Source organism: Monopterus albus, unplaced genomic scaffold (genome assembly GCF_001952655.1).
Source record: "Monopterus albus unplaced genomic scaffold, M_albus_1.0 scaffold130.1, whole genome shotgun sequence".
NCBI lineage: Eukaryota > Metazoa > Chordata > Actinopteri > Synbranchiformes > Synbranchidae > Monopterus > Monopterus albus.
Window position 1 is genome coordinate 357,148 of NW_018128010.1, and position 25,639 is coordinate 382,786.

At 39.9% G+C, this 25,639-nt stretch overlaps 2 protein-coding genes across 2 annotated transcripts in view; both read right to left on the bottom strand.

Moving 5' to 3' along the window:
* The window catches only part of LOC109967522 (T-lymphoma invasion and metastasis-inducing protein 1-like), a 42,450-nt gene extending 35,642 nt beyond the window's left edge, over window positions 1–6,808 (bottom strand). The window contains exon 1 of the mRNA XM_020613159.1: window positions 6,644–6,808. The gene's annotated coding sequence lies outside the window, so the exon portion shown is untranslated. The remainder of the gene's footprint in view (window positions 1–6,643) is intronic.
* Window positions 6,809–7,373: 565 nt separating this feature from the next.
* Window positions 7,374–25,639, bottom strand: part of LOC109967515 (splicing factor, arginine/serine-rich 15-like) — a 29,522-nt gene continuing 11,256 nt past the window's right edge. The window contains exons 9-18 of the mRNA XM_020613149.1: window positions 24,963–25,059; window positions 24,591–24,674; window positions 24,268–24,353; window positions 23,717–23,898; window positions 22,491–22,591; window positions 22,282–22,395; window positions 22,011–22,167; window positions 21,824–21,918; window positions 8,601–8,739; window positions 7,374–8,376 (exon numbers count right to left, since the gene is read on the bottom strand). Coding sequence (XP_020468805.1) covers window positions 7,961–8,376; window positions 8,601–8,739; window positions 21,824–21,918; window positions 22,011–22,167; window positions 22,282–22,395; window positions 22,491–22,591; window positions 23,717–23,898; window positions 24,268–24,353; window positions 24,591–24,674; window positions 24,963–25,059 — 1,471 coding nt within the window. The 3' untranslated portion in view covers window positions 7,374–7,960. The remainder of the gene's footprint in view (window positions 8,377–8,600; window positions 8,740–21,823; window positions 21,919–22,010; window positions 22,168–22,281; window positions 22,396–22,490; window positions 22,592–23,716; window positions 23,899–24,267; window positions 24,354–24,590; window positions 24,675–24,962; window positions 25,060–25,639) is intronic.

A 25,639-nucleotide genomic window follows, 5' to 3' on the forward strand; every position in this document is an offset into this window, starting at 1 on the left:
TTTCACATCATTGTCACAGCGCTATTAAACCCAGTGCTATCTGCACTCAGTTCAGGAACTGCCCGAATTGGACATCCAATACAATGACAGGCCATTCAATAGCTCTGGAACAATTTGGCAGGTGAGACTATGGTTACAGATCCAAAGCAACACCTCAGACTGCTGATGCTGTCCAGGTGTCACAACCAGCTGCAATCACTGCCAATCATCTTCAGCCACAGTGAAAATAAAGACTTTCTCATGTCAGCAGCAGAAGTTGGACTGCAGAGGTTTCCTTTAAGGTCTTCCAAAATGAAAGCATGTTTAGATGTTTTATAAAATTAAATGCTGAAATGTTATTTCAATACAAACTTTTTAAAGTTACAACTTCCTCAAGCTGGCTCGTGTTAGCCAAAAAACCTCAATTTCAATTATCCTGCAGAGGGTCGCTGGAGCCAATCCCAGCTGACACTGGGCGAGACAGGTTGCCAGTCTATCACAAGGCTGACACGTAGACAAACAACCACGCACACTCACCTACGAGCAGTTTAGAGTCACCAGTCAACCTAAGCTGCATGTCTTTGGACTGTGGGATGAAGCCGGAGTACCCAGAGAGAACCCATGCACACTCCACACAGGTTGGCCAGGGATCAAACTTGGAACCTTCTCGCTATGAGGCAGCAGTGCTAAGCCCTGCTCCACAATGCCAGCTCAATTCCAACTACTTCAAAGTAAATCCAGTGTTTTTCTGATGCAAATCAAGTCTAGGTTCACTTATTTGCACTTTATTTTTACATTTGTCCCAGCTGCTAGCACCACCACTCTGCACAGCAGGGATGGTCTTAGATGTGTGATGAGCTGTGCTTTGTCTGCAACAGAAACAGCCTCCTTTACAAAGGAGATTGGGGGGGGGTTCAAGACTTTCAAAGCATGGGAGTCTACATGTTACATGATGCCTCCAACAAGCAAAATCACAGTTCTGCTGCCCAGAATAATTTTAAATAAAAGGTCAGTTAATAACTTCACATCAGTTTATTATAGCAATTCTGAACAGAACAGGGGACAAAAATAATTCAAGATGATCTAACTGCCTTGTTAAATTCCCTTTTGTATCAATAAAGGAGGCCAAGGCAAGTCTGTGTAGCTATGTAGTCAGAACAGAGTACAGTTATTACGGCAGAGTAACAAGGTTTTCCCTGCACAGGGTCAGATTGTAAATGACATTCAACAATGGGTGCCACAATGTGTAAACGCTACGAAACCAGTTCAGTAGAATAAGGCCAGTGTTTATCAGCAACAGAAACAACTCTGAACACCAAAGCCAAGATGCTTTTTTGTCTCACACCACTGAACTCTTCAATTAACATACTGAGGATTAGTATCACCCACAAGCATGCATCTAGATGGAAGTTGCTGTCTGTTGATTCAAACTTCATTTTCATTGTTGTACACAAAGGCACCGCCTATACATGCAAACTGAGCACATTACATTGAAGCTGATGTTACTAATAAGGAAGGGTTTGGTTCTTTGTGAATGTATAACGGGTAGAAAAAAAAAATTCATCAACACAAGTGTTCAAGCATTTATTTTCTTGGTGGTCTCCTCAATCACAACGACCCACATTCCCCTGGCATCCCTCAGAGGAAACAGATGATTCATTGTACGGAGAAAGAACACCGTGTCCAACTGATATCTCAAGAGAAAAATGCAAGTGTTATGCAAGACATGAAACCAGTCACCCCAGCCCGGGTAGAGATCATTAGCTGAGGAGCCGGTGGTCTCCAGCAGTGAGTTGCCTCTCAAGAGTCAACATCAGACACAGGCTGGAACCGACTGGTCAGGACTGAACTGATACAGCATAGGTGGCTCTCCAATATTAGTTATTAAATGATGCTTGAAGCAAAGTAAAGTGCAGTGGTGTGCACTTAACAAGCTGCTGGATAGGGTCAATATAGACAGACAGCAGGGGGCCAATGAATACCATCCACTAGTCTGCATGTACACATACTGGCCTCCCACTTTTGGAACAGTAGTCCACTGTAAACAGAAGAGAAGCATCTCACAGAACACTTTTCTGATGCCACAACAACCTCAAAGGAGACTTTGAAACTGGAGTCAATCCTCAACAATCCTTGCTTTCCAAGATTAGAGGAACACAACAAAACAAGTGAACTGTAGTCACTCCAAAGGGCAGAGGGTTCATCCTCTGGACCACATCCTAGCAAGCTACCCAGGTGCTTTTTCAGATTACGCTGACTGTCAGCACATCAGGAATTCATCATACAACGTCATCTTGTCAGATGCTGGACAATGCTGCAGGTTCCAGTCTTCTACAATTGGTAATAAATGGGAAAAATATTCAAGGCACAAGAAACATTGATGTATTATTTCAAAGTGCCTTTCAAGACCCCCAAGGTCACTCTACAATAATACAGAAACAAAAATGATGAACTATGAAATATCATCAAAAACACTAAAAATGAAACCAAAATAAGTAAAATAACAAAAATCATGCAGTCAAGTAGCACTGCTGGATGTTGTCAGCATTAAACATTAAAAACAGCCTTAAAAAGATGGCTCTTTAGAGCAGCTCTAAAAGTTTTAAGTCAGCTCATTGTCCTTAGATTGTTTGGGAGCTTGTTCCTAAGTATAGGGACAGCACTGCAAAATGCTCGGTCACCCACAGTCACTAACCTAGCATCTGGCACCTACAAGAACAGTGGATGTAGAGCCAAGGTTTTAAAGTGGGGGTTAACAAGAGATTAAATTAGTCCAATATGTGGGTGCCTGGCCGTGTAACACTTTAAATTGAATAGGACAGGCAACTGGCAGCCAGTCCCGTTGTCTCGTGTTGTCTCAGTTGTTCACCTCTGCACACACCTGGGTAAGAGCAGAATGCAAACTGGTGACGTTTCAAAGGTGAAAGAATGGTGTATGGGGAGATATAGTTTACATGATCCTTAAATGATAAAGTATTATCTAAAATATCACCAAGGCTCATAAATTTAGTGAAACAAGGAATAACACAGCCTCACAGAAAGGCACAGAGCCAGACTGGCGCTCTAACCCAGAACCTTTTTGCTGTGAGATGACAGCGCTAACCACCTCACCACCTTCAGCAAGGTTTAGCACCATGTAAAGCCATGTATCATCAGCATAGCAATGATACCATACAAGATTAAGTCAATCACCTGTTCAGCAGCCCAAGGACCAGAACAAAACTATACTTCACTCTCCAACACTTGTCAACAATGTGGCTGCTTGTGGACAATGTTGTGTCCAACAGAAAGCTGTGTAGCTATTCTTTGGCACAGAACAATGACAGAGAGAAGAACGCAGCTGTGGAACACAGAAAGGCTTCTTTACTGTCTGCTGCACTGGACCACCACTTACACACTCAAAGCCTGCCTGGGGACTACATACCTCCAAAAAACAAAACACAAACCTAGCACCTTCTACATGCTGGAACAGACGGCGCCATGACACAGTACATTCTTTTAAATTTGTACCAATTCATCTTCCTTTATTTTCTTGTACACTACAGCAAATAATGGGATTTGTCTTTTCAATGGTACAATTATGGTGGAAGACAGACGGACAGAGCAGCACATTAATAGTGCTCTCTAATGGAGACACGTGTCCTGTCAGGAGGAACAAGTGAAGACCAAGCTCTTGTTTGAAACTCGTTACAACGTGGAGGTAAAAAGAAGTAGAAAGAAAAGCCCGGTTCTCCTTCATCCAACCGTTTGAGACTGCTTGATTTAGAAAAAAAAAATAAAATAACTGATTATGGTGAAACACTTGAAAACATTTCTAAAATCCCATCTTGTCTATAGATGCAACATAAAGTCTGCCTCGCTCTGCAATAAAGGAATCCACTGAAATCCGAAGGCAAATAACTCTCACAAGAGACTTGGCAACATCAGCCTACTGCATTTAACAAGGGAGTCTGGACAGCAAAGACTACAGACAGCTGCAGCATCACTGTTACACAGTGTGGCTGCATTACAGGGTTTTTATGGGAGAAGGCCACTTTTACATCAGAGAGTGATTCAAGATCTAACTGTACAAATGTAATAAAGGGGAAAGCCAGGCTTAATCAATCACTAACATGCATCTGAATTGCTTATCAGCTTTGTAATCTCCTGATCAACTAATAGCTTCAGTGCTAAAATACTGAGGTTAACATTTGTACAGTTTAATGAAAACACTGAAGTGTGAGCCTTCATTTTACTCTGCAGAGCTTCTGTTCAGCTTCAACAAATATGAAATATCCAGAGGCAATCAGAGGGTTTTTTGTGTGTCTGGTTTGACTCTGTCAGCCAACACTAGTATGCAAGTAACAAGTCTAGCATCGTGTAAAACACACAGTCATTATGTCATAAAGAATAAAAACAGATTTTACAACAAACCAAAGTTAGGAATGAGTTAATACAGGACTGAATGGCCTGTGTTAGTACGATCACACTAGGCTCAGTGTGTTAGTCAACAAACATAACACTACACTACACTGTCTTCAGTATTTACTTTGCAAATGAATAAAGAATTTTGTGTTAGTGGGCTGGGAATGAATAATTCACAAAGAACATTTATGAGGGTTACGTTATGTGCATTTCAAGAAATCAACTGTTTGGTAAAACGCTTCTGTACATGCATGAAGAACAAAGTCGTGGATTGTACAAAACACCAACACATTAACATATGAATGTGTAGACATTCTTTCATGTGTAGCCACAACAGTCGCTACACTGCCTCGAGTTGGTCTAACATTTGAGCTCTTTGAGATGCAGAGTTAAAGAGCGCAGAAACAAGCCAGAGGGGCGCAACGCTAGTTAAAGCTCGACCACACAAAGACAGATAGATCGGGAGAAAGAGGGTGAGGTCTCTGTGCAGACATGTCACACAGGTGGGCTCAGATTACCACCCCGAGGACACATCTGTGAACACCAAAGCCGTTCTGCTGGGTGCTGCACAGCATGGTTGTTTTGTCCCACACAGTATCAAGGCTGCTGTTTGGGTAACAAATTCTGTAGCACTGCAGCAACACCTCCCAGAGTTGTAATATTTGAGTCCAGCCTCCACTTTTCTTTTCTTGGTCTCTTGCCTGCTGTGGTTTGGATTTAACTGGATGCTACTCAGCATTTTACCCCAACAACTAGTTGATCCACTTTTATTTTCTTGCCAGCAGCATTTGCAGCAACCGTGTGAGAGGGTCCTCAAACATCTGTTTATTAGTTGAATGCTACAGAATACTGTGGTTTCTGCAAAATATGCATACATATGTCTCTCCAGTGAGTACTTGGTTTGGTTTAGCCCATTTACTGTATGTGACATATGGACAAAAAAGTGAAGCGTAGGAGTGGTTTAATAGACTTAAATGGGTGCCCTCACATTTTTCATCATTGGAAAAAAGTAAACTACAAACTTCTCACTGTCACCTTTTGAAGCTAGAACTAGGATGGCATCACTAAGTGGTGCCACAAGTGCAGTTTTTATTTCGCTGCATCTCATCATGTTACTGCAACTTCACTCACTGAAAATCTTCTGCAGCTATTAATGGTCCAAGTCTGTGTCACAAATTCTACTCTGGCTTGTTTATGAAATATTCAGGTCACACTGGACTCACCATACAAGCTGCTGACTGAGAAAAATACCGCTAGCATCCCAGTGGTGAGATTTTGTGTACAAAATAATGTCTCATTTGGCAGCAGAAAACACAGCCATGGCATTACTGTCAAATACAAAGAGAGAATCTTACAGACACAGACAGCTTTACAGGTGGAACAAGAACTGACAGTCAGCTCATTTATGGCCACTTTCAAAAGGACTGAATAAAAATGACATTGACTAAAAATCTCTGTCAGATGCAGCATTAGTCTTAACCTGCCACAGCCCAAACAAAACATCAGCAGTTTATTCACCTCGACAGCAGCTTAGGGTGACACACAGTAGCTTCATTACAACAGGAAGACAACACCTGACGCTCAGCACCAGCAGTGACGCTGCAAACCTGACACCCTAAGGTCGTTGGGAGTAAATCTACTCCACAAATCAACTATCGCCTTTCTGCACACGACCTGTTTACTAAAGCAAGGTGTGAAGACAGCAGCATCTGGATCAAATGCACTGCAACGAAGATGCACGAAGTCCGATTAAATGACTCTGCTACATGCAACAATTCACTACTGAAGCCATAAGCGGCTTCTTTCCCAAACTGGAGAAATGTCAACAAACACCTCCAAGATACTGTGCTCGCTTTTCCTCCGTGCCTTCTTAAACCAACTTTCTGCTGCTGAAGGAACGCCGAATTTGACAGTGGATGCACACTGAAAGGATGAAATGAGAAATGTCTGGTCCTGCAGGTTAACCAGCTGTACGTCCATCGCGACTCAGGCTACATGACTGTCTGTACCCCCGCATCACTGCTATCTGACTGAATTAATCGACACCAGATGCGTGTTTACAGAAACCCGGGTTGTCGGCCTAGTCCACCGGACCACACCGACCACCCCAGTGCGCCAGTGTCCATCACCTCTGATAAACTTGTATGATTGAGTGACGCGGTCATGCGTGCAGAAGGCGCTAGGACCATGCGGAAACATGATCCAGACGGTTTATCCTTCACATGACTGAGACGATGCGCGTCTCCGTGTCCTCACATACCTGTCACCGTCACCGCCACCGTCGGGATCTGCCTGCTTCCATCCCAACATAGAAATCTTCACGGTGCCCATCCGTGCCTCTCAACCCTACCGCCTCTCCAAGCTCTGTGCGTCCACGGCCCATGCGTGTTGTTTCCACACCGCCGAGAGGGGCGGAGCCCCCGGGCCCTGGAGACGGCGTGTAAGTGGACCGTGAGAATGTCACTTATGTATCCAGAGCCAATCAGCTGCGGCTCACCTCTAATCAACATTAGTGCCTGAGACGCACAGTAGTAGCCTGATAAGTGTTTTAGTTTTAACCTGCGAGTACACACTGAAAATATACATAGGAACCCACAGAATCAGGTGTCTTAAAACCCACCACACTAATAAAGTGCTCACTGGTGCAGTCTGTGCATCTCCTGCACACACAGACATCTTTTCATCAGTGTGAGCACATAAATGATACAAATGTGAATTAAACAATCAAAAACAATCATAATTTAGACAGCTAGATCAAGGCCAAGATCCCAAAGAAAACCTGGGAACTAATGGGCATTTTTAATATGAAACAGGTAAAATGCAGATTACTATTGCTGATTAATTAACCTTGTTCAACAGAAGGTGTATTAAAACTATCCATGCTAAATGGTTTTATAAAACTGAACTTCTTATGCAGGACTATTTACAAACCAAATCTGGTCTTCCTTGAAAGAAGTTGCAATGTTAGTTTGACTAACACAAACACCCAATCAAATGATAATATCTCCTTTTAATATTCAATGTACATGATTTTACAAGCTGTGACAACAGAGGTTGGTCATGGTAACAGGGTTTACTCTACCCCCTACTGGCATGACATGAAATCTTCTGCTTTAAAGGAAATTCAACATCTCTGCTGAAAACTGAAACATTAGTGTGGTACAAAGGCATTTTACTAAAAACAGAATACCAAAAAGGTAAGGGACTGTAGATTTTTTACAGTCTTTATCCATACACAAAAACTCTAGTGAGGAATAAGCTCAAAATACAGACATGGTCTTTTTAAACCTCCAACTAGCAGGACTGCAGACTTGCGCATAAACTACACAGCTTCAAATATACAAAAAGATAGCAAACATCTACAAGCACATACAGTATTTACAGCAGGAGTCTCTTCTCTAGTAACCTTGAGGAAGCCCAGCCAGCATTCAGAAGAAATGTCGTTTTTTATTTTCACTAAGAAAAGGTTCTGGTGATGTAAAATAAAGTCTGAACACACGTTTATAACCCCCAAAACTGTTAACAGCAATCAATGTAGAACTAGATAATGCCCTCCCCCTCAGTTCCAAACCAACCTCTACCACCTGCCCCTGTGGAAAGGTGAGCACCCAAACCCTGGCCTCCCATTTGCGAACTGCCTCCCTTCCATGCCATCCATCCCCTCTGGTGCCATAGAAGGATGTCGAAGGAATGGAGGGCCACGAAGGGGGAAGGGCATGGGCATTCTAAACCTGTCTGGTGGAAACATCATTTGTGGGGGCATGGGTGGCATGTTTGTAGGTGCCATGAATGGAGATAGAGGAGGGCTTGCCATGCCGGGAGGATGCAGACGCGGCATACCTAGCCTCGGACCCTGCATGATTGCCGAGCCTGGCAGGGCCATCGATGATGCTGGAGGAGACCCCAGCTGGTTGTCACTGCCTGCATCTGATGCTGTACCTTTGTCTCCATTAGAATCCTTGCTGGACTCCTCTCGAGGTTTTATACTTCCTGCTGGAAAACAAAGTACAATAAGATTTTATAGATCTCCACTGGGAAATTAGGTATTATAACATTAAACTAAGAACTGTGGCAACATTGCTGTGTAGACATGTTCATGTTATCATCAAGTCCAAAGAGAAGTTACTTTTAATCAGCATGATAGCATTTACATCTCCCCTTTAGATGACGGTTCAAAAATCCACAGTGTTTTCTTATACTGTATATAAATGTCTTACCAGGTGCCAACTTCATAGGGCCAAACTCTGTGGGGATGAAAGTGGGTCCTCCTGGAGGCATGGTTGTAGGGGACAGCATGATGGGCCCATGAAAACCAGGTGGACTTCCAATAGGTGGTGCCTGTTGAGCCGGTGACACCTGGAAAACACAGAAACAATCCCAATTAAAATTCAAGTAGAACATGCAAAAAAAGCCTTCCTGAATTCTGTATTAACATCTTCTGATTCCACAGCGTGAAGCAGCTTCTTGACTGCAGCTCATTTGTGTTTATCTTTGTCACATACGTAGAAGGAATAAATTGAGCATTTTGCACAGTATTTCAGAAAATGTCTGGTAAAGTCATTAATAGAGTTTAATACATTATCATACTCCAAATCTAGACAACCTGTAAAAATCACACACTCATAACTGCAAGATTTGTATGGCAAGTCTTTATTCATTTGATACCATTTGGAACAATCTGTAATGAAGTTGACAACATTTTATTTTGATTGTACTGCATCTATAAACACACTGGGGTGATGGAACATGGAGCAAACCTTGCTGAAATTCAGGTCAGCCGAGTCACCCTAACCCACAGACAAACACAGTTACATATATTTAATGTTTACCCTCCACTGTACATATAGGAGACTACACTGCTTTACTTTTAAAAGGCTGGATGGATTCACTCCCATGATAATCGGCCAGAATACAGAATAATTAAGTGATAAGTGCCACTACATACTGTATCAGTCCTTAATTAAAGTGAAAAACTGTTACACCGTCAGAATCTGTTTGCTCAGGATGTGTTGAAATGCTGGAGGAGGTCCATACTGAAATAATGCTGCATAAAATTAGGATTTATGGTAGAAGACAAAAAGTTTAGGAGCTAGACAACACCTGTAGCTATGAAGTCATCTTGTGTTGAAATGAACTGCTGGAACAAAAATGGGCTACATACATTGACTGCAGTTTCTGATGCAATATCACCAGCAACCCCAGCATTATTTTCAAATGCAGGTGTTCAGTCCAATGCTGTCCTTTTAATAGCTCACAAGTGTGTGTATGTAAGGCAAAGAATATAACTACCATGAGCAAATAAGTCTCGCACTAGTTGTGTTTAGCGTTGCTTTAATTTTAAGCACATCACAGCATCAAATATCGATTTGCAGACCCTATGTATTTTGAAAAGATTACAACTACAGACATGCGAATAGACAAAAACAAAAAGGCCTCTAAAGAACAATGAACATATATCGAAGGACATTTCATTTGTTATAATATAAACTGTAACAGGACAGTTGGGAGTTTTAATTGGTGGGGCTGACTGTGACTGCTGAGGGAGACTGAAACCAGAGGTAAATAATTAAACCTAAAAGGCAAATCATCACCATAACAATGCAGAAAACTCACTTATTTCCTATGATACCCCCAAGCAACCTAAATGTTAATTTATGTTTCTTCCCCCTACAAGCATACCTCTGGGACAGTTGTGGAGTTAAAGCCAACACACTGGTTTTGCTTTAAGGACGAGGTCAAGTTGGAGACCTGAGCAGGGAAGTGGTACAGTGTTCACATAGTCCTGGACTAAAACAAGCATGCACATGCACTATAAATAAGGTAGAGTGTCTTCAAACTGCTGCCGACCTTAACAGCAATATGCTTACTGTTTTGAGATATCCTGTTGACCAACAAACTAACGATGACTCCGTGACAGAGGCTAAGGGCTTTCCTCAGTGATCAGTGTCAACTTCCACATGCAAACACTCTTCAAGCTACACTGCCCTAACATACAAATGACTTCCTTTTATCAATGATATAACTGTGCTTGTACATGTATATAAGTTCAGCTCAGTAATACTGCACAGACTGCCAACAATGACTTGAACATATCAAAAAGCATGAAACACATCTGAATGAAACAAGTGACTTCATGAAGAATATCAATTTTAAATAAAAATAGCATATGGGTATATGAAACAGCATTAGATATATGCATTGGTAATATATAGCCCAACATAATCTATAAATGCCACGTTAAATATCAGACAAGTAATGGCTATACTGTAGCTATGATTTCAGGTTATCAGAATATCAAGTACGTAATGAAGTTAAGGTGAAATCCTATCAAACATTTCAAATGTTAACTGAATTGGAGAAGTCATAATTCAGTATGTAAAATAAAAACAACATTCATTATGCTACATGTGCTGTACTGTTTACTTTGACTACACTCCTGGGTAACAGTTTTTATAATTAGTGAAACAACATTTAAACATTTATGTCAGACAGTTGATGCATTAAGTCAAACTGCTCATTAAAATTTTTTCCCAGATGTTAAGAATGTGTGTATTCAACCTACAACCCTATATCACTAATACAAATGGCATTTTTCTGCAAGAATGCAAGATAACGGTTGCTAAGAGTCCCCATGGAGATCAAATTAAAACTCATAGCCTACCAGATGCTGCAAAGTGATCCCCTCGAGTTTCTGCCTTGACCTGCTCCCCTTGGGGCCACGGATGGCTGCAGGCAGAGGCCACAAATTTACCTATGAATCTTGCGACTGATACAAAATGCAGCGACCCTTCAAAATGTTAATCCGAGCTCGCAGCGCAAGACCTCAGAACAACAAATACATAAAACACCCTTATTGATTGATATGTTCAAAAATGGGTGGCAACAGCAAATCTGTCTGATGTCTGCAAGACTAGCTCCCCTTAGATGAAACCTACCTAATTAGGTTTTCCTGTCAATGTCAGAAAAGACAGAACATTCACAGACAGTTATCCACATATAGAGTATAAAGCTACTGTAGGAAATTTTGGAACCTGCTTGCTTTGCAATCTTAACAGGTTAAAAAATATTTTCTTGTGAATACAACAATAAAAAAAGTATCCTGAAAAGATACTGCACCGCAGATAAGGACTGGAGTTCAGAAAGTTGGCCTCTTTTCAGAATTCAGTGATAGTCAGTTCCCCTGTTCTGTCAGCTACAAAGCCAGTTTTGTTCCTAAATACAATGGCTGTAATTTTCTCTCTTGCACATACATGAACTCAGTCTGAAAAGTGGAGCAGTGAGGGAAGTGATGCATTTTCTCGGTTGCATTTTGTCTTATAAAGCTGCCTACATGTTTTTGTAAATGACTACAGCTTAATAGACATGAAATAGACGGATTTCAGATTTCATGTAATTGTTTACCTAAAAACAAAGTCCTTGCACTAACATTTTCCAAATCATTACCTGGGAATATGACAAAGGGATCAGTGCCAGAATTGCCTTAATGCTGTAAGTACTCTGAGGTACCACCAGAGGGGTACCTCAGAGTACAGAAAATACAGATCAGCAGCTGCTTAATTTCCCCTGAAAGTTAATTCCACTGAGAAAATTCCACAACTCTACAACAAAGTGGCATTAAGGTCTGAAAGCTTACAATATTCATGACATTGAAATATTCAAAAAAAGGTCCATTTTATTATGAATGAGCCTTTCATTGCCTTTTAACCAGTCCACAATAGGAGTGGGAATCCAAATATCCCAAAATTATTTCTTTAATACTCACCTTTGTGAGGCCTCGTGTGAGTCTGATGGTCTCCACACATGGATATACCACTGTTGTATTACTTGATGTAAATGAAGAATTCTCCTCTTTGCTTGAAATGTTATTTCACTTGAAAATGACTGAAAGGAGAAGACTGCTCAGAGTTTACATTATAATCCATGTGAAAATGCTGCAGTGGGTACAACATGTAGAGCTGAACCTCTCATTTTCATCGTTTCTGTAGCTCACATTGACAAATACTGTACTTTTGCTCTAAACATAGACTCAAAAACGTTTGAAATCTTTGTGAAAAACTATACATCCAAAAAACTTGTAATTATGTTATTAGTATAAGCACAGATATCTAAAAAGTGATATCATTTAAACATTCATAAAAACAAAATTCTTAAAAAGGTGTTATATTTTATATATTGATGAGATAAAGGCTTCACAAATCAAATTATATATCCAATGGTTTTGTTTTGTTTTTATAGGAAAGTGCATGTGCTGTTAAATGTCCAAGTGAGAAACTAAACTCCATTTTATTCACATCACATGCCTTCACTGGCTGTTGCAATTTATGTTTTTTTTATTTAAATCATTCTCCATTCTATATGCCTTTAATGTTCATAGAAAAATGTTTGCAAAAAGGTGTATTGCTATTGTTCATTTGACAGTTTTGTTCATATATACTAATTATTTTATTATAAAACAGTTTAGAAAAGGGGCTCCCAAAAACTACAAAGTAATGGGAGGCCATTTAAACAGAGGACTGAGTGAGATGTTCACATAAGCCATCTTTACATTCTCTGTCATTAGTGTGGTTGTGTGCTAAAGGGGAGGTAAAACTGGTTTTATCCTTGCCTTTTCCCCCCTTTGTCCATTTTATTCCAGTAGTTAATTAATTGGTGACTTTTTTGTATACACTTCTAGATGCCTGATTACATGCAGGAAGCTGACAGTTGTACTTCCTTGTAACATCCTATAACAATGTCTGCTTGGTTATTTGGGATTTCAGCACTGCTGAAAGTTTCATCATTTGTACCTGATGAAGAGCCAATGTGGGCTTGAAACATTGTAAAGAGAAATACTAAGATCAGCCATAACATTATGACCACTTGTCTAATACTGCAGCAGTTGCTTGGCACGTATGTCACTCTGAGACTCAGTGCATTTTGAGTAAATCTGTTTGGTTCCATAGCTATACTGTCTGAAAGCACAAATTAGTCATCATTTAGTCATAAGAACATGCTAAAGGAGTGCAAACTGGTCATGAGAAATCGGAGAGAATTTTTTAGACAAATTCAACCTTTTCCTCAGATCCTTCATCTGAAGTGTCCAATCACCAACTGATAAAGGGGCATGTCGGTTCACAAAAAAACCCCATGAAGGACGGTCTCGTGTATCCTTAGTCATGGCTGCTCCAGCACCATCCTCAGAGCAGATATAAGAGACTTAGAATGTCCTACATTCTTGGTCAACCAGACGTAGGAATGATCTTTCAAGAGACATGAGATGGATCCACTCAGTGTTATTCACTTCCCTTGTCAATAGTCATAATGTTTGGCTGATCAGTGCATTTTCAAAAGAGAGCATTTTAGAGAGCTACGAGTACTTGTGAAACAAAGTACCCCCAGTTTTTTTGGACTCGGCCTCTGGACCTACACAGTTTATCAGTGAAAAAGAAAGGAATGTGCTACCAAATATGGACCCAGGAAGACACTCAGCTCATAGAAGCTTTGACATGAGACCCAATCATGATGCCAGGGGTGATTTCTGGCATCAGCTGTGTGATGGAGCAGATTTTTGATACCACACCAATAGGCATTTTTACAAAAAGAAAGTCCAGCAAACACAGCTGGGAATGACAAGGTGATCACTCTAAAAGTGAATAACTACTGTGGGTCCACAGCAACACTTCTGAAATTCAATTGTTTAAACATTTTTACATGTGTAAATAGAACACTGATGAAAAATACAGAGTATGGTTAAAGATACCTACTGTTCATTATGTTGAGCTACTGCGGTAACTTCTACGAGGTTTTACAATGGTCAGAGCTACACTAACTGCATGTTCATAATTTCTGGTGCTGCTGCTTAGCCACTTTTTCCCTTCAACATCTCTATTGAATGTGAAGATGGCTGACAGGGAAACCGCATCCTTTTAGCACAACATACATTGCATGTCACAGTAGCTTTCTCACAGTGTGTTGCACTGGCCAAAGCGCTTTACGGAGGATCATACACCATTCACCCACAACATTCACACACCGATGACGACAGGCTGCCACGCAACGGCGCTAGTCAAGCCACCGGGAGCAATTCGGGGTTCAGTGTCTTGCTCAGAGACACTTACAGTGGGTACGGAAAGTATTCAGACCCCCTTAAATTTTTCACACTTTGTTATATTGCAGCCATATGCTAAAATCATTTAAGTTCATTTTTTCCTCATTAATGTACACACAGCACCCCATATTGACAGAAAAACACAGAATGTTTGACATTTTTGCAGATTTATTAAAAAAGAAAAACTGAAATATCACATGGTCATAAGTATTCAGACCCTTTGCTCAGTATTTAGTAGAAGCACCCTTTTGAGCTAATACAGCCATGAGTCTTTTTGGGAATGATGCAACAAGTTTTTCACACCTGCATTTGGGGATCCTCTGCCATTCCTCCTTGCAGATCCTCTCCAGTGCTGTCAGGTTGGATGGTAAACGTTGGTCGTCATGTTTAACATGTCATTTTGCTTCAGTGGCATTTTGGTCTGTTTCACCCAGATAGATGAGTCGGTGTGAAAATGTGGGAAAGATGGTCAAAAATGTGATTTAATGTGCTTCTCTTAAAAGCAGTTGTAGGTTTGGTGGTTGAATAAAAATGGGAAGGAGAAAGCTGTGTGACCACACAAAGCAGTTTTGAGTTTTGAGATTCAGTAAATTTGCCACTTCCCCTTTTTTTAACTGTCTTCTTTTTTATGTGGTGTCAAATCTGTGAAAAAGAAAACATTTGTTTGTACATGACCCGGTTGTACTTTTCCTCAGATGCCTGGTAATATCTAACATCTTCAGAATGAATCTAAATGGTAAATCATAATAATGTGGTTTATGATGACATATGAGTGCACTTTTCAAAGTACTCTACATCAGGATATTTCATTCTGACTGACAAGATGTACTTAACATGTACTTACCAAACAAACAAAAACACTATCTTTATAATAATGACCCTCATCAGTCAAATTAAATATTCTTCATATTTTATATTAGAAAACCAGACAGGAAAATGTTGTTTTTACTGCGCCAACCAAACCAGTGCTTTCAGATGAAGACTTTTAAAGTGTAGGTGAAAACTAAAAATCGACAGTATGAATCTTTCATCACAGGAACTCACAGGAATTGCACATTAAATAGTTTATTATTGAAAGAAAAGTGGATGAATAAATCAATTATAAAACAAACACAAGTGAGAATACATGGAGGACTGCAGACTTAATCTAAACGATATCCGGGACTCACCGCTCAGCAGGGAGGGATTTCATTCATGAAGTGCTGGAGGAAGAAATGGGAGGATGTCTGACCTTCGCTCCCATACTTATGTCTGTGACAGGAGGCTTATGACCATGTGATATTTCAGTTTTTCTTTTTTAATAAATCTGCAAAAATGTCAAACATTCTGTGTTTTTCTGTCAATATGGGGTGCTGTGTGTACATTAATGAGGAAAAAATGAACTGAAATGATGTTAGCATATGGCTGCAATATAACAAAGAATGAAAAATTTAAGGGGGTCTGAATACTTTCTGTACCCGCTGTAGGCATGCGGGGGAGACTGGGAGTTGAACCACCAACTTGCTGGTCAGGAGACGACTGCCCTACCTCATGAGCCACAGCCACCCCATAGGAGCCAGTCAAGGTACAGTAGGGGAGTGTGCTGATCCAAGGAGCAAATGTGATGAAAGTGTAGTTTTTCTGAAGAGTTGGCACGCACTGATGTCAGGAAAAGGACGGGGGCATGTCCTGACACATTGTGTGTGCCAAGACATTGTCAGCATGTAGAACTACTGTATGTAAATACAGATGGGTGACAAACCAAAGGGAAAATCCAACATCACGCATCTTAGCAAGGTGTTGGGCCACCATGTGCCATCAGAATAGCTTCAGTGCACCATTCTTCCAAAAGATATCCTCTCATTTGGCATTTTGATGATGGTGGTGGTGTAGATGCCAACACATCGGTCCAAAATCTCCCATTGGTGCTCAACAGGGTTTTGGATTTGGTGACTGTGAAGACCATAGCATATGATTCACATTTTCATTCTCATCAAACCATTCAGTGACCCATCATGCCCCGTGGATGAGGGGGATTGTCATCCTGGAAGAAACCACTTATCTATTTAGGTTTTCCTTTAATTTGTCACCTATCTGTACCTGTAGAAAACAGCAGGTGTGGTCCTTTAGATGAATATCAAATTAAAAGAGGCTTAATAAACGATGCAAGCCAAAGTTAGCTTTACCTCCCTTCAATGCTCATAAAAATACTAGCATCTAAATGTGGCAATCCTGTGATCAGTACAAGTTTGTCAGTGATTTATGCGGGCAGAGCACCGAGGCAGCTGTACGCAAAGCAAACCTCCCAAATAAAACACTACACGACTCATCTGGGCGCCATATCTTTCATCCAAAATGGTGAATTTAACTAAGGATGATGTGTTTGCAGGTATTCAAAGTGGGCAGCCAGTAAATTTTCCAGAGACATGTCTGGGATCCAAAAGGACTTGAAAAGGAAGAGGGGAAAAAAGAAATAAATTGGATGGTCATTATATGGGTATAAGTCTGACAGATTTCTGTAAACCCCCATAATGCACAGCATCAGAGGAAATGACAAGAAAAACAAGACGACTAACTACCGGTTGATTTCAAAATCACATTTTTGGTTTTCCCAAAGGAAAACCCGTCCCGTATCATCCAATAGAAATCTCTACACCAGCATCAATCTCACCTTCTTAAGTGACACTCCTTGAAGGTGCTCTGATGAAACTCAGTTGGCTGGCTTGGTGTGGCCTTAGCAGTAGACAACTGAAAATTTTCCAAACGGTCTTCAGAGCAGCAACAAACGAATACTTCGAGATGAATTTTTACTCACTGATCCTTTGCTTCCACTTCCACCGCACCGTAAAAGGGCTAGATGGGTGCATATAAAGATGCAGCGTGCAGTTTACTGGTTTCATGTTATTTTTTGCAGACATCTTGCGCAAACAGCAACCATGTGCCCTATGAACTTTTCTTTCAGTGCTGGAATTCCACATATTCAAAGTACAGGCCTGGGTAAGATAATACCACAAAACCGACCCACCAAAAAGTCCCTTTGACTGTATGCTGCTGAATGAGGAGTACCTATCTTTGAGGACGTGTCAGAAAATACAATACATCTACATTCAAACTGCCCTGAATTTGCATCTTGCCAAGACTGGCACTGTGATTAAAACACTGCAGTAAGAATAACGAGGATCATGCTTCTTCTGGCCCAAGTTTATCCCCAAATACATTTTGGGGGGAAATATGATTGAGCAGGCAACATTTTAAACATCCCTATTTGGCCATTCATAACAAATCTGAAGTAATTTCAAGTTGTAATTTGAAATTTTACATCCAAGTTTCAAGTTGGCAGCTCCTTTCCATGAAATGTGATTGGTTCAAAACTTTAAATCCACAAAGGGATAGCAGCATCAGTAGGAGGAACAGATAATTGAATTTCTTTCTCTACAATAGCTGTAGGCCGGTCATCATACTGCACAATGATTAACTACAGCAAATGTTTGAAAAGCTGAAAAGCTGTCTGGCCAACAAAAGCCTATTTCTGTTACTAATCTTTCTAATTTGATAAGGAAATGGACCTCACCCACCGCCTAAGCAGCTGTCTTGGCTAACAGTTGAGTTCAGGGCAAGCATGAAAAGGGGTTAATTTATCAAAAAAAAACATCTAATACCATGCTACATGAGATTACAGCAGTTTTGTTTGAAGTGTGTGGACGCGCGATTCAGGTTCAGTATAAAGAAAAGCACAGATATCTGTGAAACCGAACCCTACTGTTATGTACTGTAGTACATAGGCAGTGAGTACAAGAGATTTGTTTGGCAATATCTTTTTTGCCAAAAACATGTCTAAAGAAATTCAAAAACCATAAATCCTGTCCAGTTTTTATTAACAATGGGCCAGTTTAACGCAACATTTAGCAAAAGTGACTAAGTGTTGTTGGCTTACCTTATCTCCCACTTTGACACTCTTCCTCCCAGTTGGACCTTTAAGGCCCACCAGCAGACACTCTCAACCTCATGACATGTGAGCAACTGTTCATCCCAGTGAGGAGCTCAGTTTAGCAAGCCTGCTAAGTATGGTGGTTGAAAACAGTCCGGCTGGATTATGTTTTATTTATAGCTGCATTAACTAAGAGTTAGCACAAAATCAGATCAGTCAAGTAAAAAATTGTCTAGAAGTGTTTTCTCTCTGCTGTAGTAACCCCCACTCTGCTATCTTCAGGCCTTGTGTTTATTTCTTTCCCTCTGTGGCCAGTGTTGCTAAAATCCGCACCACACGTCTCCCATGCCCCCGCTGATTCAAGGTTATGAAATGCGTTTTTCAAATCAGTATGTCTCCTTTCAAAGACAGGACCACGGAGGTTCCCTGTGCAGGTACAACCCAGGTTGGGGGCAGGCCTGCCTGTGAGACCCAAGAGGCCGTGTTCCGTAGCTAGCTAACGTGTATATGTCTGCATCATCAGCAAGGTGACATTAGTATTTCAGTTTTGTACCTTTGAAATGAATTATTCTGGTTATAATTTGTCATTCCAACTGACTATAATGTCAGTGTTTTGTTGTCCAATTAGCAGAAACCAGTACATTCACCTGGATTAGCAAATGAAGTAATTTTACTCAATTTGCAAATTTTTGGTCCAGGCCACCTAGTTCATTTGTGTCAGACGTAAAACAGCAATCTATGTAGCATTTTAATCAGGCGCTGGTAAAATGTACGCCATCAACACAACTATAAAAAGCGGGGAGTTTGTAATGTTGAACACGATGCGATAGTGGCCAGAACATTAGTACTGTATCAATATTACTGGGAAACACACTCCTTTGTATAACATACTTGTGTTACTACTTTAAGTAGGGAAAAGGACCAGTGTCGCTGCAATGCCACTGAAAATCACAGGCTCCATGGGTTATGTTCAGTATGCGTTAATATTACTGCTGAGTCGCCAAAGTGCCCAGTCCGTCTCCGGCTGTAGTTACCTCATATGACAGTTTCACAGACAAGGCAGGAGGAGGAAACTGCTCAAGTTAGTTTTGACTCTCTAACAGTCGAGAGTTTGTGGGTGAAGGTTGGAGGGGCTTTAAGCTAATTTGTGGGCCATTTATTCAGCAAGTGGTCACCAGAGGATGTTTCCCCAATGTTCTGAATTTTTAACAAAACCTCTGATTATAAATTAGATTGACAAGTTATTTCAAGTTCTCATTCAATGTGTCATGAGTTTAGGATTCACACCCACTACATCTAAAAAGGCACAGAATTTTCTCACCAAGAAGTGATTTATCACTTACATATTTAAAAGTTTGTCATCCTTTGTTTTTGTTTTGCACGTGAATCTTCAGGAAAAATTTTATAATTTGATGTGAAATATTTTATACAATACTACTAACTTCAATAAACCTACACATTTTGGATAATGATCTTAAAATGAGAAGATTAATGGAATTACTTTTCTCTATACATACCACAGTAAAGTTTTTTGTAATCCCCACTTTATTTAAATAAATTATACTGCATTGTACAAGATTACTGTGGGAAGATGCAAATATTTTGAAAAGAAAATGGAACACAGAAGGAATAAGCATCACTAAATTTAATGCCCATCAGCAGCGGAGTTTAACTGAATTGTGAAACGTGGATAAAACCGCCAAATTGCTTAGTTGGTGACTGAAACAACCCTTATGATACAAAGAAGATGCCAGTGATATGCTGACAACTCCTAATACAGAGTAAACAATTTGATGTTCATTCAAGACAGAAACAAAAATTTCACTTTTCATAAAACTGTTTAATCAAACACTCCAAAATACTCCAAATTATGCCACATCTGCTGCACACACCTTGATCAGGAATGTCTTCCAAAAGCCCAAATTATGAGCAGTAACTTACGACATGTCATCATTAAAAGTTGTCTGACCTCTTTGAGAATGCTCACATTACAAGGTCAGTCTAAGTCAAAACTGCACAGTAAGAGCCAAGTGCTCCTACACTCAAACATTAAGTCATTTTGAGTAGCCATGGGCAACAATTAATAATTTACTGTGTTCCTCCATAGGGTTAGGTGAACGAATGAATACATTCTTGATTTGATGAATACTTATACTGCCAAACTAAGCACCTCTCCAAAAACAATTTGTATACCACTGCATGACTTGTCAAGCAATCACACATGGGTATATGTTGTATTTAAAGGTGCAGTGTGTGAGATTTAGTGACATCTAGCAGTGAGGCTGCAAACTGCAACATTCAGCAAAGCTTTCATACAGCTGTATCACAGTGATTACCATAAAGTTGCACAATCAGAATACAGGTGCAGCTGACTTGACCAAGCAAAAGCTAATAGCAGCTCACTTGCCTGCAGTGGGTTTCCCAGCACTGGCCATGTTCTAGCAAAAGCTAGAAAACAGAAACCTGCATTTAGGTTAACTTTACTTGTTAGGCTAAATTAACTGTCCAGCAGAAAACAGGCAACTCTGGCATCATTATGGAAACATTTGTCCCTCAATGAACAAATCCATACCAATGTTTATCATTGTCTTGTGCCATTGCCTATCCTGTTTGTGTCGTTGCTTCTTTGACAATGGGATTCATGCAGTCTACTTTTTTCTTGTGTTAAAGTATAACTATGATATTCTAATTCATCAAATTATAGATCTTAATTCAGGACAATGCTTCCTCTTGTTTCTAGTGTTATTTCTTCATCGTCTTCCAAGCAGCTACATCAACGTGAAAAGATGAACTTCAAGCTCTAAAGCCAGTGTGTGGTTTGCCCGCTCTGGGATACCGTTTATTTAAAAAGAAAAAAAAAAAAAAAAAAAAAAACCCTGAAATTTGTCCTCTAGGCCGTGCCTATATTCCACCCAGCCTATATATAAACTGTGTGTCTCAGCTAAATAAAATGCAATAATTCTTATTACTATACTATAGCTCATTTCTGCTAATAAATCCCTCTAGATCTTACATACTGCACCTTTAAAATATTTGTCATTCACAGCTATACTTCAGTTGTGTCAAACATTTATGCATACGCATACATGCGTCCTTTCCTTTTTGACACGAGGCCAGCAGATGCTGCTGACTGATGCACACATCACTAGATCTTAAAGTTCAATTGTGTATGCCCTAATCTCTAATATTTCTGATTTGATTTTGAAGATTTAGTCATCAATTTGGGCAAGTCCTTTAAATGTAAAAGTGAAGTGATTTGAATTTGGAAGAGAAAGTGGGGTGGTGGGTTAGATAAGCTTCACCAATCATAAGCAACAGTAATTTATTTTCCTTACTGCCCCCACAAGAACGATTGTGAGGCAAGCTTCCGAAGTTAAATCATTAAACCAACAAAATAAGAACACCTGAAATAAAAAGGTGGTATTTAAAGTTTGTATTAGCATTACCTGAATGTGAGCAGTCACCGTTCCTTCTGCTGGTACACTTTCCAACACTCCATTTAGAGCTGCCTGCTTATTGAGGTCCTTAGCATTATTCCACTCTGTCCACAAAAGAAAACACAATAATGACATAAGAAAAATCACTTGCAGCAGGTGAATACTGGCAAAGTTAAAGGAACAGATAAGCATTTACCTGGATTTAGTGTGTCCATGTCTAGCATACCCCCTTCCCGATAGCTCTCCAACTCCTCAAATTTGACTTTGCTCCAGGGAATGTAGGAAACTCCCCGCTCCACATCCCAGAACTTTTTATGCACCGGTTTTATCCCTTTGTTCAAAGCCCAAGCAATCTAGGCAAGAATGACATTACATATATATTCAATATGTTATCAAACACCATTACAAAAGTTACACAAAAGCAATATATCTGGAAATAAACACCATTTGTGCAAAAGAACATATACCTTTACTGGTTTCTGATTGACTTTGTATGACCCCTTACTGAGCTTGTTCAAAGCCGTATAGGCATCTTGTCTGTGAACCATTACAATATAGGCACAACCCCTTGGAGGAATCATCTGGATAGAGCAAAAGGAAGCAGTGAAATGCAGGCTAACCGGCTTTAGAGCATAAAAGCTTACAAGTATCTTTGATGTGCACTGTTCAAACTTACATTGATGGACTCAATCTGTCCAAACTCTTCCAAAAGGGACATCACATCAGACTGCTGAGTTTTCTTGTCTAGCTGTCCAACCCATAGCGTAGTGCTGCAAACTACAAGCAAGAAGTTTAAAAAAAACCATCATGGATGAAGGATGGACTTAAGGTTGTTTTCATTTTAAACAGGAATGCTTCATGCTTATCTTACACTGCAAGTTGTTTTGGATAGAGTTTACTTTGAAATTTCCAGCTCAATTTTAACAGTTAATCATTGTCCCTAATAAACCAGACAGCATGAAATATTTGTCAAATGTAGTTGCCAGGCTCATTTTAATTTATGTTTCATAATTTACTTTGTTTAGAAACATGAGCCAGTAGTTCTGAGTGAATTCCGTGTTATATAAACCTACTGTATGTTTGTCTTTGTATGAATTTATGACGGCTCATCCCTGTTGTTCATTGTGGTCATTTAGAGGTCCCTTCCTAACTCACTTCCAATGTAAGTGACGGAGGACAAAATCCAGTCCTTGTTTTGTTTAAAAATGTATTCCAAAGTATGTCTGAAACTACTATGATACCTGAGCAGTTTGAATTAAACAAATCAAGCGGCATTTGTCAAAGTTAGTCTTTTTCTTTTAAGTACAATTGATTTGTCCCCGATTATACCCATCTACCTCTGGGAATCTGTTGGTAGGCCTGGTCAAGAGAGGTTCTAAAAACACTTGACTGGGCCATTGTGAGAACACACTTTAGAATAGAAATGTGTGTGCAAAGAGTCAATCTCACCTTTTAAACATGCACTTGAAAATGCTCTAACTTGATGTCATGCATGAAAAATAACCAGAGCTCTTTTTCCATAAAACTTGACTTAAGTGTCAAGTCACTACATAGTAACGTTTATATAACCAATAATGACATTAGCAGACAGTATTTAACATGACTTCAAAAATATCCATCCATTTTCCTCCACTTATCCAAAACCGGGTCACGGGGGGGACTTCAAAAACAATGCCGATATAAATCTGTTGTATTTGTTTCTGTACAAACCGTGACAAAAACTTCATTACGCTAATATATTATTATAGAAAATATAATTAGTACTTTTGAAATCAAAGGGGCTCCTGTCTACAGGGCTGGACAAGACAGATGTTGCAAACTGCATATAATAGTGATTTAAGCTGTTCTGTGTAATATACATACAAGTGATATACACAGGTTTGTTTCTGTTGAGGCACATACCACTGAGTGTCTGGCTCTTTATGCTGGGAAGACCTTTCTGTCTGCGCTCTCTGTCCTTCTCTCTTTCACTCCTGTCCTGAGAACGAGAGCGAGATCTCCAGCGCCGTTCTCTAGAGTGAGAACGTCGAAGCCTTGACCTTCTTGAATGGGATGAAGATCTTGATCTTCTTCTCCTGGGAGATCTGAAGTGCAGAAGTTCAAGCTGAACATGGCATCACCACTTTTTTTTTTTTTTTCCCCACCATTTGATAAATAGGAAACAAAGTGAATAGAGATCTGGGAGTACACAACAGCAGCCGAGTGTGTCAGTGCCTGTCCTGCATGAACTGTTCTGTTGTCAGATGTGTAATTTATTCTTTAGAATGTAATGACTACTACAGTAAGTTATCAGGTTACAATATTTCTTCACTCACTGTAACATAAACAGCAAAATAGCCATTAGCAAGTGTAATGTGCTACCTCAAATAAAACCTGGGATAAACTGTATGGGAAAACATTTAACTGAAATCCACAGCACTACACAGTTATCTGTGATGACTACAGCTTCGTACCTGGAACCAGATTTTGATCTTGATCTTCTGACATAACCTCCGTGTCTGTCCTCCCATCTCATAGCCAAGTCTTCTCTTGAATTCATCTATTACAACATGGCAGTTTTGTTTCTCAAATTAATAAGCATGAGGTTCCAAATTTCAATTTCTACAGTTAATACATTATGGGCAAAAAAAAATTCCTGTGTGGCAAAACATGCAACTGTACCAACAGGAACTAGCTTACGGATAAAGGTTGATATACTAATGCAAATGCAGTGACACTTAAATCACAGAAAAGGCATTTTTGCCAAGATAAAATTAAACTGGGTCTAAAGGTTTACCTGTAAATGTAAATAAGTCTCATTTATGGAGTGGTATCCACCTGGCATCATAAGATGGTCAACAAGACTCCTTCCACCACCGTGCTGAGGGATGACAAAGAGACAGCCACAGGAGAGGATTAAAAAAAAACTGACACCATAGGGACTCTGACCACAGCACATCTTAATTGAAGTTTGCAGCTCCACACAGTTGATCCTTTACATAATCAAAACATTCAAATTGAAGCATTCAGCATTTTAACTATATTTTGACACCTCACTGGATAAAACATGAAAAGAGCAACTTATGTTGCTTCAAACAGTAATATATTAGAGAGTGATTATATTTGAGAGTTAGTTGAGTTGTGATATAATGGAGTTATGATTGGATACCTCTACACCCCCAGTTTGCCCCATCATATATGGCTCGACATCCTCTGTGCCGGGCATCAGACCAGGAAACTGGTTAAACACATTTTCAGGAATGTTTCTGTCATGACAAAATATGCAAGAAAAGCAGCATGATTAACAAACAAGAAAACCACTGCATTCATTTTAGGATTCCAGTTCTTGGTGTTGTGAATGCTGGTTCAGTCTTGGGGTTTACTAGGTCATATACAGTAATCAATAATATGCTTAGTTTCACCTGTGCTGCGACAGTCAATATCAGTGACACGGGCCTATTGCCACTAACTGATGTGTTCACTAGTTTAATCAACATTATGTATAACTGCACAACAGTACATAACTAGGAAAAAAAGGGTCCACTCTAGTGTACTTGGCACAAAATGTATAAAGTATAACATTTGAGGTACCATTAGTTAATTCCTCTTTAAGACCCCTTCCATTCTTTCAAGCATGTAAAGACAGTTGATATGTCAACACACATAATTTTACACATATCCAACAAATGCTAATCCAATATCAATGTGCTTATACCTAGTACATGCTTGAATGGAGTAGGAAGAAGTCAGACTTATCCAGTCCTACCCCATGACATCATCTTACCATCATTGGTTTGCAAGCAGTAAATGATTCACTTCTACCCACACACATATTATACTAAAAAA